The following is a 16,206-nucleotide window of genomic DNA, read 5'->3' on the forward strand; positions in this document are numbered from 1 at the left end:
ACATCTGGGAATGCATGAGGGTGAGTAAATTATGAACTTTAAGTGACTCATTGAGTCAACCACACAGTTCATCATCTCTTCAAATATTTTTGATACTTTTAATGGACTACCAAAACAAACAAAAAACCTCCAACACGAGTCTAAAGTACAGATGTTTGTGTTACATTTCCAGCAGCAAATACTTTTGAAAACTTCATATAAAGCAGCGAGGAAGCTGAAGTGCGTAGAAATCTGTAGACTGTTGGAAAGGAAAATCATTAAGTAGTGAGATGATGTTGATGTTTCAAATGGTATTACTGCTCTGTGTTGGGGGCTCAGTGGCACAAGATGTTTTGTCACCAATTGTGAACATTATTGAAGAGCTGGAGAAACTTAAGAACATGGAGGAAAGGATAAAAGCCTTAGAAGAAACAATGAACAAAGTAGTGAGTGAGAATGAAGGTAAGTTTACCTCAATAGTTGTAGATTACATGTGTGTGTGTGTGTGTATTTATTTTAGAAATTACACGTGTTGAATTAATTGTTTAGCAACATTTGTAACATCACATTACAGTAAACCAATGTGTATTCCAAACAGCTTTATTTTTTATGTTTTTGATGACTAAATAAATTAACAAAATTCTTGTGTCTGTTCACCTGTTCACAGACAAAAAGATTGCCTTTTCAGCAGCACTGTTAGCATCGGGATCAGGGCAAACTGGACCCTTTGATACTTCAAAAACTCTGACCTACAAAAAAGTCTTCAGTAATATTGGAGATGCCTATGACTCAAACACTGGTAAGCACTCTAAAGAGAACATCATTGACGCATGGCATGCAGTTCATCATCCTGTTTATTGGGAGTTAACAAATGCTATGTGCGTGTGCCTTACAGGTATTTTCACAGCACCAGTAAAAGGAGTGTACTACTTCAGATTTTATGCTCATAATCACGCTGGAAGAACATCAGCAGTCTCCCTCTTTAAGAACAGTCAAACCCAATGCGCTGTCCACACTTCGAAGCCTACTACCAATGGTAATGCCAGCAATGGCATTGTTCTCACACTGGAAAAAGATGATCAAGTTTATACACAACTGTGGGAGAAGACTTGGGTTTATGATGATGCCAATAGCTACACTAGCTTCAGCGGTTTTATACTTTTCACCTTGTAAATGTCTGAATCTTTTGTCACCTCTATTCAGAACAGTATGTGATGTTTTTAATTGATCTAGTGGGGTGTTACATAATTAGATTTAGTGTGAGTAAACTACACAGGGTTTGCAGTCACAGAAAACCTGGAAATATTTGTGAATTGTTTTTAATTGTGATTTCCAGAGATGAAATTTTTTTATATCTATAGCGAATATAAGCTTTTTTTTGTAATGCTCAGGTCTAAAATATTTCATCATGTTGAAATTGTTCTATGTGAGTGCAATCTCTATATTGTTTTTATTTTTTATATAGTCATCCAGAAATCACATAACTCGAAAAGTAATGGAATTGCATTGGTCAAAAGGTGTGGGAATCATGAAAATGTCTGGATTTTGCATTTATCCATCTCTTCTGACCTAAATGTTCTGCAACCAAGATCAAAAGAATTCATGAAGTAAATGAGATTTTAATCTGGACAAAACAGAGCAAGAACAAGGTTGTCTGTCATAACACTAGTCATCTATTGCGTCAAGATATATATATGCGCCTTATGGGGATTGCAGTACTACAGCAATTAATAAATGTAATCCACCTTTCCAGATTTAATGCTCAGTGTCATTTGTATTTTGTGGGTTGACTAGACTAACATGCATGGAGAGCACACAGTACACTCATTAATAAATGTGCATCACCTCATGCCTTTCAAGATATGTGTGACTTTATTCTGCTGAACACAAAGATTTTAAGAAGAATATCTCAGTTTTGTAGGTCCATACAATTCAAGTGAATGGGGTCCAAAACTTTAAAGCTCCAAAAAGGCAGCATAAAGTAATCCATAGAACACCAGTGGTTTAATCCATGTCTTCTGAAGTGATCCAACTGATTTTGGGAGAACAGACCAAAATATAACTCCTTTCTCACTGTAGATTTTGACAGCAGTCTATATAGAAATCATTATTTCAAGCTCCATTACACTTCCTATAGCACCATCTAGACCTCTGCGCAAGTGCCAAGTGTAATAGAGCTTGAAATCAGTCATGCATAAATACTGCAATGACAAGATCTGCTGTAAAAATGTGTTACATTTTGGTCTGTTCTCACCCAAATCCAACTGGATCACTTCAAGACATTGATTGCTTTAACCACTGGAGTCTTATGAATTACTTTTCTGCTAACCATCTCCTTTTTGGAGCTTTCTGATTACCATTCACTTGCATTATATGGACCTACAGAGCTGAGATATTCTTCATTTGTGTTCAGCAGAAGAGTCATACGCAACTGGGATGGCATGAGGGTGAGTAAATGGAAATAATTTTTATTTTTTGGGTGAACTATCCTTTTACCTGCCAAGCTCATTTACTTTCTCATAAGATTTTTCATAGAACAGTCAACTTTTCTTCAGAATTTGCACGTATTAGGTTTTAAATGTATGTTTATTTGCTAAACTCACATTACGGATTGCACGTGGTCTGATACCAACAAAATGATCAAATAGGTAGCACAACACTCAACTTAATCATTTAAAGCTCACATTGTTAATTGATGTGGCAGATAAACACTGCCACCTCAAAAGAAAGGCTTTGGGGTTGAGGGTATTTTGGCAACATTACTAAAAATGTAATTGAAGAATTAAAAAAAAAAAAATATATATATATATATATATATATATATATATATATAAAAAAATAATGACAGTTGATATTGCCAAACTTACAAATTACAGTATTAAAAATTCGGAAGTGTTAAAATTCAACCATGTAGGTTGTGTACAATTGAATAGAAAAATAAAACAATTGTGAGAACAAAACATTTACTTTAATATTTTATTGAAATTTTCCTGTAGAACTATTGAGACAGGGTAATATAAAAAGACAGGTAAATACAAACATAGATTTTTCCTGGAAGCTTCTTTGCTCTCTATCAGAGGAGCCCCTCAAGTTTCCCCTTTTAAAATACACATTATAGCTTTGTTCACTGAAAAAGAAAGATTATTCCCACTAGGAATACAGGACAAACAGGGAACAGGTCAGTTTCACTCGAGAACCCATAATGCACGTATTCTGCCATCTGCTAATGTAAAAGAACCTTACAAACACTTTCATTCATATCGGAGCAATTAAAAATAATCTGAGAATGTTGTGTTCTGTAGTTTGAAAACAAATGTTTGTTGAGGGACACGTCAAAAGTCTGAAATATGTCATGCTAACATTAAAACTAAACTTACATCAGTGAGACTGATGTAACTGTAGTGTCAGTTATTATATGAGCGCAGGCATCTACATTATAAATACACAAATCTTTTAAAGACTGGCTTCAGCCTTTCAAAAGAACTGAAAGTGCTGAATTAGAGTTTGGGGTCCACCACGTATAAACAGTCTATGCATCATCGCCATTGACGCTGTCACCATCATCCTCCCCTTCCTCGTGTTCACCTTCTTCCTCATGTTCTCCTTCCTCCTCTTCATTCTCACCTCCCTGGCTTTTAACCTTAAAGGGAAAACAAGTTTAGATAAAATGCACACACCATTAACCTGGTTGTATTTTCATAACAGATTAGATGCCTTCCCTCAAATCACGTCCTTATGGGAGCACAAACATTTACAAGGTGAAGTGTTAGATATTTTTCACCGGTAATGCCAACAAACAGAAATTGCTAAAATAAAAGTTATCCAGAAGACTTTTCCCCGTTTTCTGCCATTGTTTGACAAACAGATAGTCCAACCCCAAACTCGCACTATGGACCACTTTCATATTTCCGGATTTAGAAAGCAGACGTAAACTAAAGCAGGGTAGATGTCACCGCTCTCATATAGAGGCAAATAGGAGACCATAGCAAATGTTATTTTTGCATTGCCATTTAGCAAAAGAAAACAAAAAACAACATAACATGACTGACAAGTGAGAACAATCAAGTATAACCTAAAACCACCATAAAGTATGAAGCATTAACAACTTATTACATGTCAGTAATGCTTTGGGTGGAAAAAGACTGCTTAATGATTATTAAGATATGTCACAGTTAAATTAAATAGATGATATCTTGCACCAAATCTACAAAACAAATCAGTTTTGTGGCTGTATGTTATTATTATTTTTGACAAATGATTACTAAACTAATTCTAATTAATACTTACCATTATGGTACCATCTAGTGGTAACAATAGTATGATACAGATGAATGACAGGAACGTTATCAAGACATGACAGGGGTCTTATTTGAAATATTAGTAGTAAATCTCATTATTTACTCTGGTATGACTTAATTAACAGAAAGAATAAAAGACAACTATATTAACAAGTTCCATAAAGCATAGTGTCAAAGAGACAAGCAAGTTAAAGGAATAATTCACCCAAAAATGAAAATTCTCTCATCATTTACTCACCCTCATGCCATTACAGAGGTGTATGACTTTCTTCTACAGATCACAACCGAAGACTTTTAGAAAAATATCTCCGCTCTAAGTCCATACAATGCAAGTGAATGGGGTCCAAAACTTTAAAGCTCCAAAAGTGCAGCATAAAGTAACCCATAAGACTCCAGAGGCGGGTGCGCTAACGAGGAAGTTAAAGACTACAGCCTCTAGCATCAGTCACTAGTGCGCCTCTTGAGGCCAGGGAAGTGAGATTTACACACTGCACAGTTACCTGCCAGATGGCTACTATTACACCTTTAGACTGCACCGGCAAGATATAAAGTGGAAAAGGAGTTATATTTTTGTCTGTTCCGACCCAAAACTGATTAGATCACTTCAGAAGACATGGATTGAAACACTGGAGTCATATGGAATAATTTATGCTGCCTTTGTGTTTTTTGGAGCTTCAAAGTTTTGGTACTTATTCACTTGCATTGTGAGGACCAACAGAGCTGGGATACAATTAAAAAAAATCTTTGTGTTTTGATGAAGAAAGAAAGTCATACACATCTGGGAATGCATGAGGGTGAGTAAATTATGAACTTTAAGTGACTCATTGAGTCAACCACACAGTTCATCATCTCTTCAAATATTTTTGATACTTGTGCTTTATTGGACTACCAAAACAAACAAAAAACCTCCAACACAAGTCTAAAGTACAGATGTTTGTTACATTTCCAGCAGCAAATACTTTTGAAAACTTCATATAAAGCAGCGAGGAAGCTGAAGTGCATAGAAATCTGTAGACCGTTGGAAAGGAAAATCATTAAGTAGTGAGATGATGTTGATGTTTCAAATGGTATTACTGCTCTGTGTTGGGGGCTCAGTGGCACAAGATGTTTTGTCACCAATTGTGAACATTATTGAAGAGCTGGAGAAACTTAAGAACATGGAGGAAAGGATAAAATCCTTAGAAGAAACAATGAGCAAAGTAGTGAGTGAGAATGAAGGTTAAGTTTACCTCAATAGTTGTAGATTACATGTGTGTGTGTGTGTGTGTGTGTGTGTGTGTGTGTATATATATATATATATATATATATATATATATATATATAAAAAATGTAAAAAAAATGTCATTAAAGTAAAAGGAAGTTTACAATTTATGAGTTTATTTTTAATTTGAGAAATTACACGTGTTGAATTAATTGTTTAGCAACATTTGTAACATCACATTACAGTAAACCAATGTGTATTCCAAACAGCTTTATTTTTTTATGTTTTTGATGACTAAATAAATTAACAAAATTCTTGTGTCTGTTCACAACAAAAAGATTGCCTTTTCAGCAGCACTGTTAGCATCGGGATCAGGGCAAACTGGACCCTTTGATACTTCAAAAACTCTGACCTACAAAAAAAGTCTTCAGTAATATTGGAGATGCCTATGACTCAAACAGTGGAAAGCACTCTAAAGAGAACATCATTGACGCATGGCATGCAGTTCATCATCCTGTTTATTGGGAGTTAACAAATGCTATGTGCGTGTGCCTTACAGGTATTTTCACAGCACCAGTAAAAGGAGTGTACTACTTCAGATTTTATGCTCATAGTCACGATGGAAGAACATCAGCAGTCTCCCTCTTTAAGAACAGTCAAAACCAATGCGCTGTCCACACTTCGAAGCCTACTACCAATGGTAATGCCAGCAATGGCATTGTTCTCACACTGGAAAAAGATGATCAAGTTTATACACAACTGTGGGAGAAGACTTGGGTTTATGATGATGCCAATAGCTACACTAGCTTCAGCGGTTTTATACTTTTCACCTTGTAAATGTCTGAATCTTTTGTCACCTCTATTCAGAACAGTATGTGATGTTTTTAATTGATCTAGTGGGGTGTTACATAATTAGATTTAGTGTGAGTAAACTACACAGGGTTTGCAGTCACAGAAAACCTGGAAATATTTGTGAATTGTTTTTAATTCCGATTTCCAGAGATGAAAATTTTTTATATCTATAGCGAATATAAGCTTTTTTTTGTAATGCTCAGGTCTAAAATATTTCATCATGTTGAAATGGTTCTATGCGAGTGCAATTTCTAAAAATATATATATATATATATATATATATATATATAATTTTTATATAATCATCCAGAAATCACAGAACTCGAAAAGTAATGGAATTGCATTGGTCAAAAGGTGTGGGAATCATGAAAATGTCTGGATTTTGCATTTATCCATCTCTTCTGACCTAAATGTTCTGCAACCAAGATCAAAAGAATTCATGAAGTAAATGAGATTTTAATCTGGACAAAACAGAGCGAGAACAAGGTTGTCTGTCATAACACTAATCATCTATTGCGTCAAGATATATATGCGCCTTATGGGGATTGCAGTACTACAGCAATTAATACATTTAATCCACCTTTCCAGATTTAATGCTCAGTGTCATTTGTGTTTTGTGGGTTGACTAGACTAACATGCATAGAGAGCACATGCAACACCTCATGCCTTTCAAGGTGTATATGACTTTCTTCTGGAAATTGCAAAAATAAATGTTTTCCTGAAGAATTTTCCCCATTCTCTGCCGTTGTTTGCCAAACAGATAGTCCAACCCTAAACTCACACCATGGACCGCTTTCATATTTCCGGGTTTAAAAAGCAGAAGTAAACTAAAGCAGGGTAGATGTCACCGCTCTCATGTAGAGGCAAATAGGCGACCATAGCATGTTATTTTTGCATTGCCATTTGCTCCAATAGCAAAAGAAACACCATAACATTTCAATGGCCTTCCAAAAGAGGGAAAAAAAAAAATGGACAGAGGGGAAAAAAAAAAATGGACAGATGGATTATGACTGTCAAAAGAGAGGAAGATTCCAAATTTACTGTCACTGCATCAGCAGCTGTATCTGCAACTTCACTGCAGCAGTGCTGAGCCATAGTTTGCAATTTTCAAGGAAATGAACATTAATTTGGCATATGAAAACATAATAATTAAAAAAAGAAATCACACAATTCAACTTAAATCCAGCATTAACCCTTCCAACACTTTGCACCTCCAACTCTTCCACTCACCTCTTCTTCCAACAGATCTCCTTCCTCAGAATCATTTGTCTCTTGCTCTTCCCTCGCTCTGTCCTTCTTGTTGGAATGCTGCAGGGAGGAAGCTTCACCCACTTCTCGTTTCACATTCTTTCCCTCTGAGGTAAAAGATACACGCTTACTAGGGTACACGAGTAATCAAGTACTCATTCTGCACCAGCTACTTGAGTATTAAAACACTACTCGAATATTGCATATTCATTTAGCATGTGCCTGCCATGAGCAGTGCTGAATTACACTGTATTTTCCCTCTGAATCTCTCACCAAATCTCGCAGTTCACTGGGGGAGTGCTGTGGATGTGTCATCGAGGTGTTGGATGAGAGAAGATATAACGCCATCTATGCTTTTGAAAGCAAAGCCAAGTGAGGCAAAACTTGTAATTAGGGCTGTCCATCGATTATAATTTTTAATAGAATTAAATAACATGCTGAAGAATTAACCAAATGAATCGCAATTAATTGCATACATAATTATTTGCTGAGAATGGCTCTCAAATAAAGAATTAATATAATGCATAATTCAAATACTTACAATTAGGGCTGTCGATTTAACGCATTAATTCAGTGCAATTAATTTAACAAAAAATAACGCGTTAAAAAAAGAAATTACGCAATTAATTGCATGCCCCCGGACCATAATAAGGAAGATTCCTGAGAAATGCAAGCTTGTAGTACCACCCGTTTACTCCAGATGGCAGTAAGTGAAATTTCAGCTGTATGAGCAATGCGCAGTTTATACAGTGAAGAAAACACTTCAGTAGGCAGAACAACACAAACATGCGTTACGTTCTTGCCTTCAAAACACTTGAAGGAGCGCAAATCCGAACTAAGGGATCTCAAGATGTGTTTAAAGATTGAGTATTAAACTATATTTAACTTGACACAGTGACCTAAACATTTTATGTTTATGACACAACGCACCCGAGACGCTACACAAGCATGTCTGATGTATGTGTAAATTGACTGGGTCCTTAAACAAGCCCTCATAATAAATCTCGAACTGATTGACAACAAATTGACTTGTGAAATGTATTGCTGTGAACTGTGTGCCAATGATTGGATTATGATCAATAATATGGTAGTAAACAATAAATTGCATTCTAAAGCCACTTTTTGTATTGTCTTATCAATGATTAACTCTTCTGCTACAGGAATGTAATGCATTGTAATTATCTGAACATATATATATATATATATATTTTTTTTTTTTTTTCTTTCACACACACTATCTCACAAAGGTGAGTACACCCCTCACATTTTTGTAAATATTTGATTATATCTTTTCATGTGACAACACTGAAGAAATTACACTTTGCTGCAAAGTTGTGAGTGTACAGCTTGTATAACAGTGTAAATTTGCTGTCCCCTCAAAATAACTCAACACACGGCCATTAATGTCTAAACAGCTGGCAACAAAAGTGAGTACACCCCTAAGGGTGGACCCAAATTGGGCCCAAAGTGTCAATATTTTGTGTAGGCATCAATATTTTCCAGCACTGCTTTAACCCTCTTGGGCATGGAGTTCACCAGAGCTTCACAGTCCTCTTCCACTCCTCCATGACGACGTCACGGAGCTGATGGATGATAGAGAACTTGTACTCCTCCACTTTCCGTTTGAGGATGCCCCACAGATGCTCAATAGAGTTTAGGTCTGGAGACATGCTTGGCCAGTCCATCACCTTCACCCTCAGCTTCTTTAGCAAGGCAGTGGTCATCTTGGAAGTGTGTTTGGGGTTATCATCCTGGAATACTGCCCTGCGGCTCAGTCTCAGAAGGGAGGGGATCATGCTCTGCTTCAGTATGTCACAGTACATGTTGGCATTCATGGTTCCCTCAATGAACTGTAGCTCCCAGTGCCGGCAGCACTCATGCAGCACCAGACCATGACACTCCCACCACCATGCTTGACTGTAGGCAAGAAACACTTGTCTGTACTCCTCACCTGGTTTCTGCCACACACGCTTGACACCATCTGAACCAAATAAGTTTATCTTGGTCTCATCAGACCACAGGACATGGTTCCAATAATCCATGCCCTTAGTCTGCTTGTCTTCAGCAAACTGTTTGCAGGCTTTCTTGTGCATCATCTTTAGAAGAGGCTTCCTTCTGGGACGACAACCATGTAGACCAATTTGATTCAGTGTGCGGCGTATGGTCTGAGCACCGACAGACTGATCCCCCAACCCTTCAAGGTAGCAACTGCAGCAATGCTGGCAGCACTCATGTCTATTTCCCCAAAGACAACCTCTGGATATGACGCTGAGCATGTGCACTCAACTTCTTTGGTCAACCATGCCGAGGCCTGTTCTGAGTGGAACATGTCCTGTTAAACCGCTGTATGGTCTTAGCCACCTTGCTGTAGCTCAGTGTCAGGGTCTTGGCAAACTTCTTATAGCCTAGGCCATCTTTATGTAGAGCAACAATTATTTTTCTTCAGATCCTCAGAGAATTCTTTGCCATGAGGTGCCATGTTGAACTTCCAGTGTCCAGTATGAGGGAGTGTGAGAGCGATGACACCAAATTTAACACACCTGCTCCCCATTCACACCCGAGACCTTGTAACACTAACAAGTCACATGACACCGGGGAGGGAAAATGGCTAATTGGGCCCAATTTGAAAATTTTCACTTAGGGGTGTACTCACTTTTGTTGTCAGTGGTTTAGATATTAATGGCTGTGTGTCGAGTTATTTTGAGGGGACAGCAAATGTACACTGTTATACAAGCTGTACACTCATTACTTTACATTGTAGCAGTGTCATTTCTTCAGTGTTGTCACATGAAAAGATATAATCAAATATTTACAAAAATGTGAGGGATGTACTCCCTTTTGTGAGATACTGTGTGTGTGTGTGTGTGTGTGTGTGTGTGTGTGTGTGTGTGTGTATATATATATATATATATATATATATAAAAAAATAATAATATTTAAAGATAAACATGTATAATTATATATTGATATAAATGTATAATCATTATATATTGAATTATTGTTATATGAGGGGCGTTCTCAGCAAATATTTGTATATGCGATTAATTCATCGGGACACCGTGTAATTAATTCGATTAAAAATGTATCGATTGACAGCCCTACTTATGTGTAGGACCTACAATAAATAATACTGAAATTCAGTTTAAAATAAATTGCAGTATTGTGGCAGATGAATAAAGCGTTGATTAGACAAAACAAAAATTGGCTTATGAACTAAATATTTTGTTCGTTTTAGTCTCATATTGTTAAACAAGCCTTCATTTGACAGCAATCTGTTTTGCATAGAGTTCGTCAATGTGTCCAGTTCTCACAGTAGGTGTTCCATCCAAGCTATTTTTAATTGTCACTATTTACATGTTTGTGCCTCAGACGGGAAAACTTTGAAAATCACGTCTCAAGTTTCCTGTATTCTGTTGTGTTTCACCCACCTATTGTGCTTCCTCAGTGAGTTGTTCTCATTCTGTGGCTGCACTGCTTGTAAGGTTTGTTGAGGTGTGCTGCCACCAATTCATCCGGATCATAAAAACAGATGTACTTCAAGCTTGAAAAAGTCTGAGATTTAGTTTGCAGCTGTTATGGTAGGAAATTCTGTACTTTTATCAGAGAATTTAGAATCAGGGTGCATGATTATGTGTGTAAATGTTTTTTTTTTTTTAATCGCACTGATTAAATGTGTTAAATCGGCAGCCTACGACAGTCATTTAGATTCTTATTGTTTGATTCTACTCCCATTTATGTTTGGTTATTTTTGGAGTCATGCAAGAACGGACGAGAATCTACTTTTATGGTGGAAAGATATGAGGAACTTAACAGACCAGTATGTGTGTGAGCGCATTAAATCTCTGAACATGGGCAGAGTGTATTTTTACAAAAAGCAAACTTTCACCTCTTGTTTTTCTGAATAATAACATGTGAAATTATAAAAATGTGATGACCTTTATGTAGACTTGGAGTTTATATAGGTGCATAACCTTAATGTACTGGTTCAGTATTGATTTCTATGTAAGCTCAGAGTAAGTGCAAATGTTTATTATTTCTAAATGTTTTTAGAACTCGAGGACTCGTTTTTTTGTGGGTTAGAGTACTCGACTACAAAATTACTTGATAGTGCCCACCCCTAATAAGCACAGATGGTGCTAATCAGAGTGCACATCTGTGTCTAAGAAGGATGTTTTAATACCAAGTACACAGAGGAGAGTATGGTACCTGATTTCTTGTTGTGATCTTTCTCCATCCGGTCCAGACTCTCCAGAAGATAGTCAACCTTGTGTTTTATTTGAGCAAGCTCTCTCTTAATAGTTTGGAGGTCATCAGCTTTCACTGGAAGAAAAAAAAAAATGCATGAGACTGCACAATAAAAACATTCAAGCCAAAAAAGGGTTTTTAAAGTTTACAACGAAAGCGTCTGATGTTACTTCTGAACAAAGACAAGGTTGATAATTTAATGGGTTTAATGAGGTGTTATAGTTATCCATCCACAAGATTCAACAAGATCATTTTTTTTATGTACTGGGCATCGGTAAATTACAATGAACAAGTGAGAGAGTAATAAAGGCACTGACAAGCTCGAGAGGTGGACCGCTGGCTGCTTTTAGACGAAGAGGGGAAGTTGGACTTTGTGCGGCGGCTGGTTCCTCCACTTATACTGACTCGTGGACGCTTGGAAGGGATCACAGCCCGTGAGAGAGGAGGAGGGGGTGGCGGGGGTACACGGGATGGGTATGAATACATTCTGACAACACAAGGATATGAAGTAATCAGCTAAAGTTCAAATCAAATTTTAACTCAAATTTATTTGGATATTACCTATTCTCACTATACAAATAGTTTCAAAGCAGCTTTACAAAAAATAGAGTCTTAAAATTCCCCAAGCGATCAAGGCAAATGCAACAGTGGCAAAAAAACACTTGCAAAGTTGTTTTGGAAAGGCTGCCTGAGACTTTCTTTTTTTTTATTTTTTTACAAATGCATACTAAATATCTGCACACATTTATGAATCCAAATATGCACAGTGTATGAACAACACTACTGCAGGTCTTACCTGTCATAGTAATCTCTCTGGAAATCATAATCCAGCTCAAAAGAAGAACTACTGTAGGGGAATTAAAATATGGAAATTTTTGCATTAGAAGAGCGTAACTATAAAAGAATTAATCACTATTAGGGCTGCATCATAATTGCTGATTATTTCCTTTGATAGTTATTATTAATTTAGATTAATAGAATTTACATTAAAATACATATTTTTTGTGGGGCTGTTGCATGCCATATTCTTTATTTAGACTATGTTTCAAAACACATCAGATTTGCTTCTGCCTCATGCACACAACGGCCCAAAAAATATGTAGTAAAAAAAAACAAAATTGGAACAATGGGAATACATCTAAATGGAATGCTGTAATTGACACTTTTCACGATTATATAATTGCAACAGCTGTAACTTTAATCTCGATATTTTTTCAATTAATTATGCAGCCTTAGTCACAATAGAAATTTCCATGACTTTGAAGATTTAGCAAATTTCCATTACTTTTCCAGGCCTGGAAAACAATTAGCAAAATTCCCTGATATTTCCAGGTTTTCTATGACTGTGGGAACCTTGTATAGCAATATAACAACAGGAGTTTCACTCACCTGTACATATCTCCGGCTGATCGCTTTGTTGTTTTTGACCTGTGAGGTTTGGGCTCTGCAGCCAGATTAATATCTGATGGAAAGATGAGTTGATCGCTCAATTTAAAAAAAAATCCAAACTGACACAAATTGATCAGCGTATTTCAACATACATGCACAACATGGTTGATGCAGTCTTGAGGTGAGGCACTGAATTGGTAATGCAAAGCACTGTAATTTCAAACCATCCAGTAAATGGTAACAATGAGAACCATCATTATCAGCAGTTAAATGTTAATATTAAATCCCAACTATACATGTTATAGACAGTCTTCTAACAGGTATTGATAAAAACAATATGATTCTGATGATTCCAGGATCCATTTTAATCTCCTCACCAAGCACCTGTCCTACGATCATCCGGCCATCTTCTGCTGCCACGGCAGCCCGAGCGTTCCTTTCATTGGCGTACTGGACAAAGGCATAGCCCTTATGCACAGAGCAGCCCACAATCTTGCCATATTTGCTAAAAATGGCTTCAACATCAGCTTTGGTGACCAGCATAGTGTTTAGATTTCCGATGAACACCCTCGAGTTCAGCGAGCGTGGGTCATTTTTATTTGTCACGTTGCCGGCCATCAGCTGACTAGTGCTGGGTGAATGACTAGGGCAGTGGAGGGAACATAAAAGGAACATAAAGGTAAGACATGAGAAAGCTAAACAGTAGTGTCAGTAATATAGTGTTCCAATGCAACTGAGTGTCAAAGTAAATCTTAGAAGTCTAAAAATAGCCGTTAGTAAGAGCCATAATTGAGTGATGCTACTGGCTCAGGTGTTTCACCGAAGTGTGAATGTTTACGGTTACATTTCAATACAATCCCTTTTTATGCCAATGTAGGACGTTTTATGTTATGTGTTCATGCACATGTATTCACTCCCTTGTTTGTGGATAGTCTAGCTAGATTTTCATGTTTTCAAATAGGGACGATTAGACCAACCTGTCCATTTTAACACAACATCAACCCAAAGAGGGCAAAACTATTTCAGTTTAATGTATGCATAGGAACCATACATGGCAGTTGACATGAAAAGGGGGTGTTAATAACGGTCACTCACTCCATAGCGTCAGTGAAGGGCAGTCGTCTGTCAGTCTGCTCTTTTGTCACTGGGGTCTGTGGTCAATGTGAGCACACTGAGGTCTAGAGAGTGCTCTCAGCCAAAACTACAATTCCCAACAGCACCCTAGCAGTGAGCAGGACTTGGCTTCCACCAGTTACACTGAGGCAACAACAACACACCTCATTACAACTGGACATGGTTAGGTTTGTTTTGATCAACACTTTTGCACTGTATTTAATGTATTTAGAGAGTTGTTGTGGCAAAGGTACTGGTGGTGGTAAGGCTCTGTGTGAGATCCACTGGAAAAGTTGTAAGAGGAATCAATATGTAAAACAGAGGATGACGTTGACGTTACATGACAAAAATATTTGCCAACTGATATATACATATAGCTGCAGGCAGAGCTCAAAAAAGGGGCCGAGACATTTACAGACCCTAAACGTGAGAGTGACGCCACTTTTGGAGTTGTTGCAACACCCTTTTAGTATTAACCCCGCCCCCTCCGGAATAACACCGCCTTCATTTGGAGACCTCCAGCTATACCTACTTGTATTGATCACTTTACGGAATTAAAAAATAATAATTTGGGCCATTTATACTACGGCTCAATTAAGATCTAAGCTGGAGGGGGAAAAAATGACAAATAAATTATCGGTTGGGGGTTGGGGGGGGCACAAGTCTAATCTAGTTGATTTTTAGCAGGAGAGCAGCCTGGTCAGTTGGCTGGGCTTTGAGCAGGCTAGTTTAAGCAGTGTTGTCCCCGAGCAGGGACGTCACTTCAGATAAAACTAGTTTAGCAAAATATTTGGTTTAAAGAAAAAATATATTATAATTATAATAATAGAACATACATATACATGTTCAAAAAAATTATCTTTCAAACTTAAAGCACGCCACAAGGAACTGTAACGCCGTGGTCTGAATTTATGTACAAAAATAGCGACGCGTAAAACGTTTGAATTTTAATTTCTTAATTTACCACGCGACACAATGCGGTTGGATTTACAAAAAATATACAAAATAGTCGACAAGACTTAACGCAACCCGACCACGTGTGGAGGAGATTCGTGAAATATGTTGGAAAATTCTGGAAGCAGACAAAGAGGACAAACCGCGCAGCCCAGAGTCCTGCTTTATAGAGCCTTGGCAGTCTCACGGCGGCGGTGTAAGAAATCCTTCACAAAATGCACAAAAAAATATGCTTATGAGGATATTGTGGAGGAAAAAACTCGAATAAAAAAATTACTCACCAAAAGTTCAAAGTTTAAAACATGTAATTTAGGAAGGATCAAGAACCTTACACTGCCTGCAAGAAGGCGACTGTGAAGTCAGCGCGAGCGGTCAATCTGCTACGACATAAAAGCTGACGGCGCACTTTTCAAGTTAAAAGTCATCAGTTGATTCATTGGGCGGCAAATTCTATGGGCTAACAACAAAGGGAGCGTTTACTGGTTTTAAGACCTTTTGTGTCTTACTGTGGAAATCTGCACACGAAATAATATGCTTGTTTAAGTCTATTAATTCCAAGTATTGTTTCCTGAAATACAACTGGACCTCCGCCCCTAGCAGTCTCTAGAAATCGATGTCCTATCGTGTAGCCAAAACGACTGTGATTGGTCCATCACTGCCAGTGCTGAGAAAAACAACTTGTACCACGTGACCACTCGCTCTTTCACGTTCGCTTGTGCAGGGATCTGGATGACAATGGCTTGCCCATAAATGTTTAATATTGTGTGTTTAACCCATTTAATGTTTTAGCGTAATTAAAAAATTGAAGTAGAATATGAAATAGAAAGAAGGGTAGAATTAATATAGCAATGTGTCGTTTGACAAATTTTAGGCCTTATATTTTGAAGGACGAAAATACTAATACATTGGGCGCTCTTCACAGAAAAG

The 16,206-nt window shown here is 37.3% G+C and overlaps 2 protein-coding genes across 8 annotated transcripts; one reads left to right on the plus strand and one right to left on the minus strand.

The window, feature by feature from the left end:
- Window positions 1–169: 169 nt before the first annotated feature.
- On the plus strand, window positions 170–6,474 carry c1ql4l (complement component 1, q subcomponent-like 4 like). Of its 2 annotated transcripts, none has more exons than XM_052134203.1 (3): window positions 170–441; window positions 647–778; window positions 6,038–6,474. In XM_052134203.1, exons 1-3 carry the CDS (start codon window positions 270–272, stop codon window positions 6,313–6,315), a joined length of 582 nt encoding a protein of 193 aa, XP_051990163.1. In that variant the 5' UTR covers window positions 170–269; the 3' UTR covers window positions 6,316–6,474. The 2 variants fall into 2 exon arrangements, with proteins under 2 accessions (XP_051990163.1, XP_051990162.1); XM_052134202.1 differs by lacking the exon at window positions 6,038–6,474 and adding an exon at window positions 875–1,733 and having other exon boundaries at window positions 178–441.
- LOC127649201 (heterogeneous nuclear ribonucleoprotein C-like) lies at window positions 2,947–15,656 on the minus strand. 6 transcript variants are annotated; one of them, XM_052134197.1, is made up of 9 exons: window positions 15,612–15,656; window positions 14,308–14,469; window positions 13,590–13,855; window positions 13,213–13,285; window positions 12,620–12,670; window positions 12,141–12,310; window positions 11,785–11,898; window positions 7,561–7,685; window positions 2,947–3,619 (listed from the first exon to the last, which is right to left on the minus strand). In XM_052134197.1, exons 2-9 carry the CDS (start codon window positions 14,310–14,312, stop codon window positions 3,509–3,511), a joined length of 915 nt encoding a protein of 304 aa, XP_051990157.1. In that variant the 5' UTR covers window positions 14,313–14,469; window positions 15,612–15,656; the 3' UTR covers window positions 2,947–3,508. The 6 variants fall into 6 exon arrangements, with proteins under 6 accessions (XP_051990157.1, XP_051990156.1, XP_051990158.1 ...); XM_052134196.1 differs by having other exon boundaries at window positions 15,561–15,656; XM_052134198.1 differs by having other exon boundaries at window positions 15,607–15,621.
- Between the last annotated feature and the right edge of the window lie 550 nt (window positions 15,657–16,206).

Source organism: Xyrauchen texanus, chromosome 9 (genome assembly GCF_025860055.1).
Source record: "Xyrauchen texanus isolate HMW12.3.18 chromosome 9, RBS_HiC_50CHRs, whole genome shotgun sequence".
In the NCBI taxonomy this organism is placed as follows: Eukaryota; Metazoa; Chordata; class Actinopteri; order Cypriniformes; family Catostomidae; genus Xyrauchen; species Xyrauchen texanus.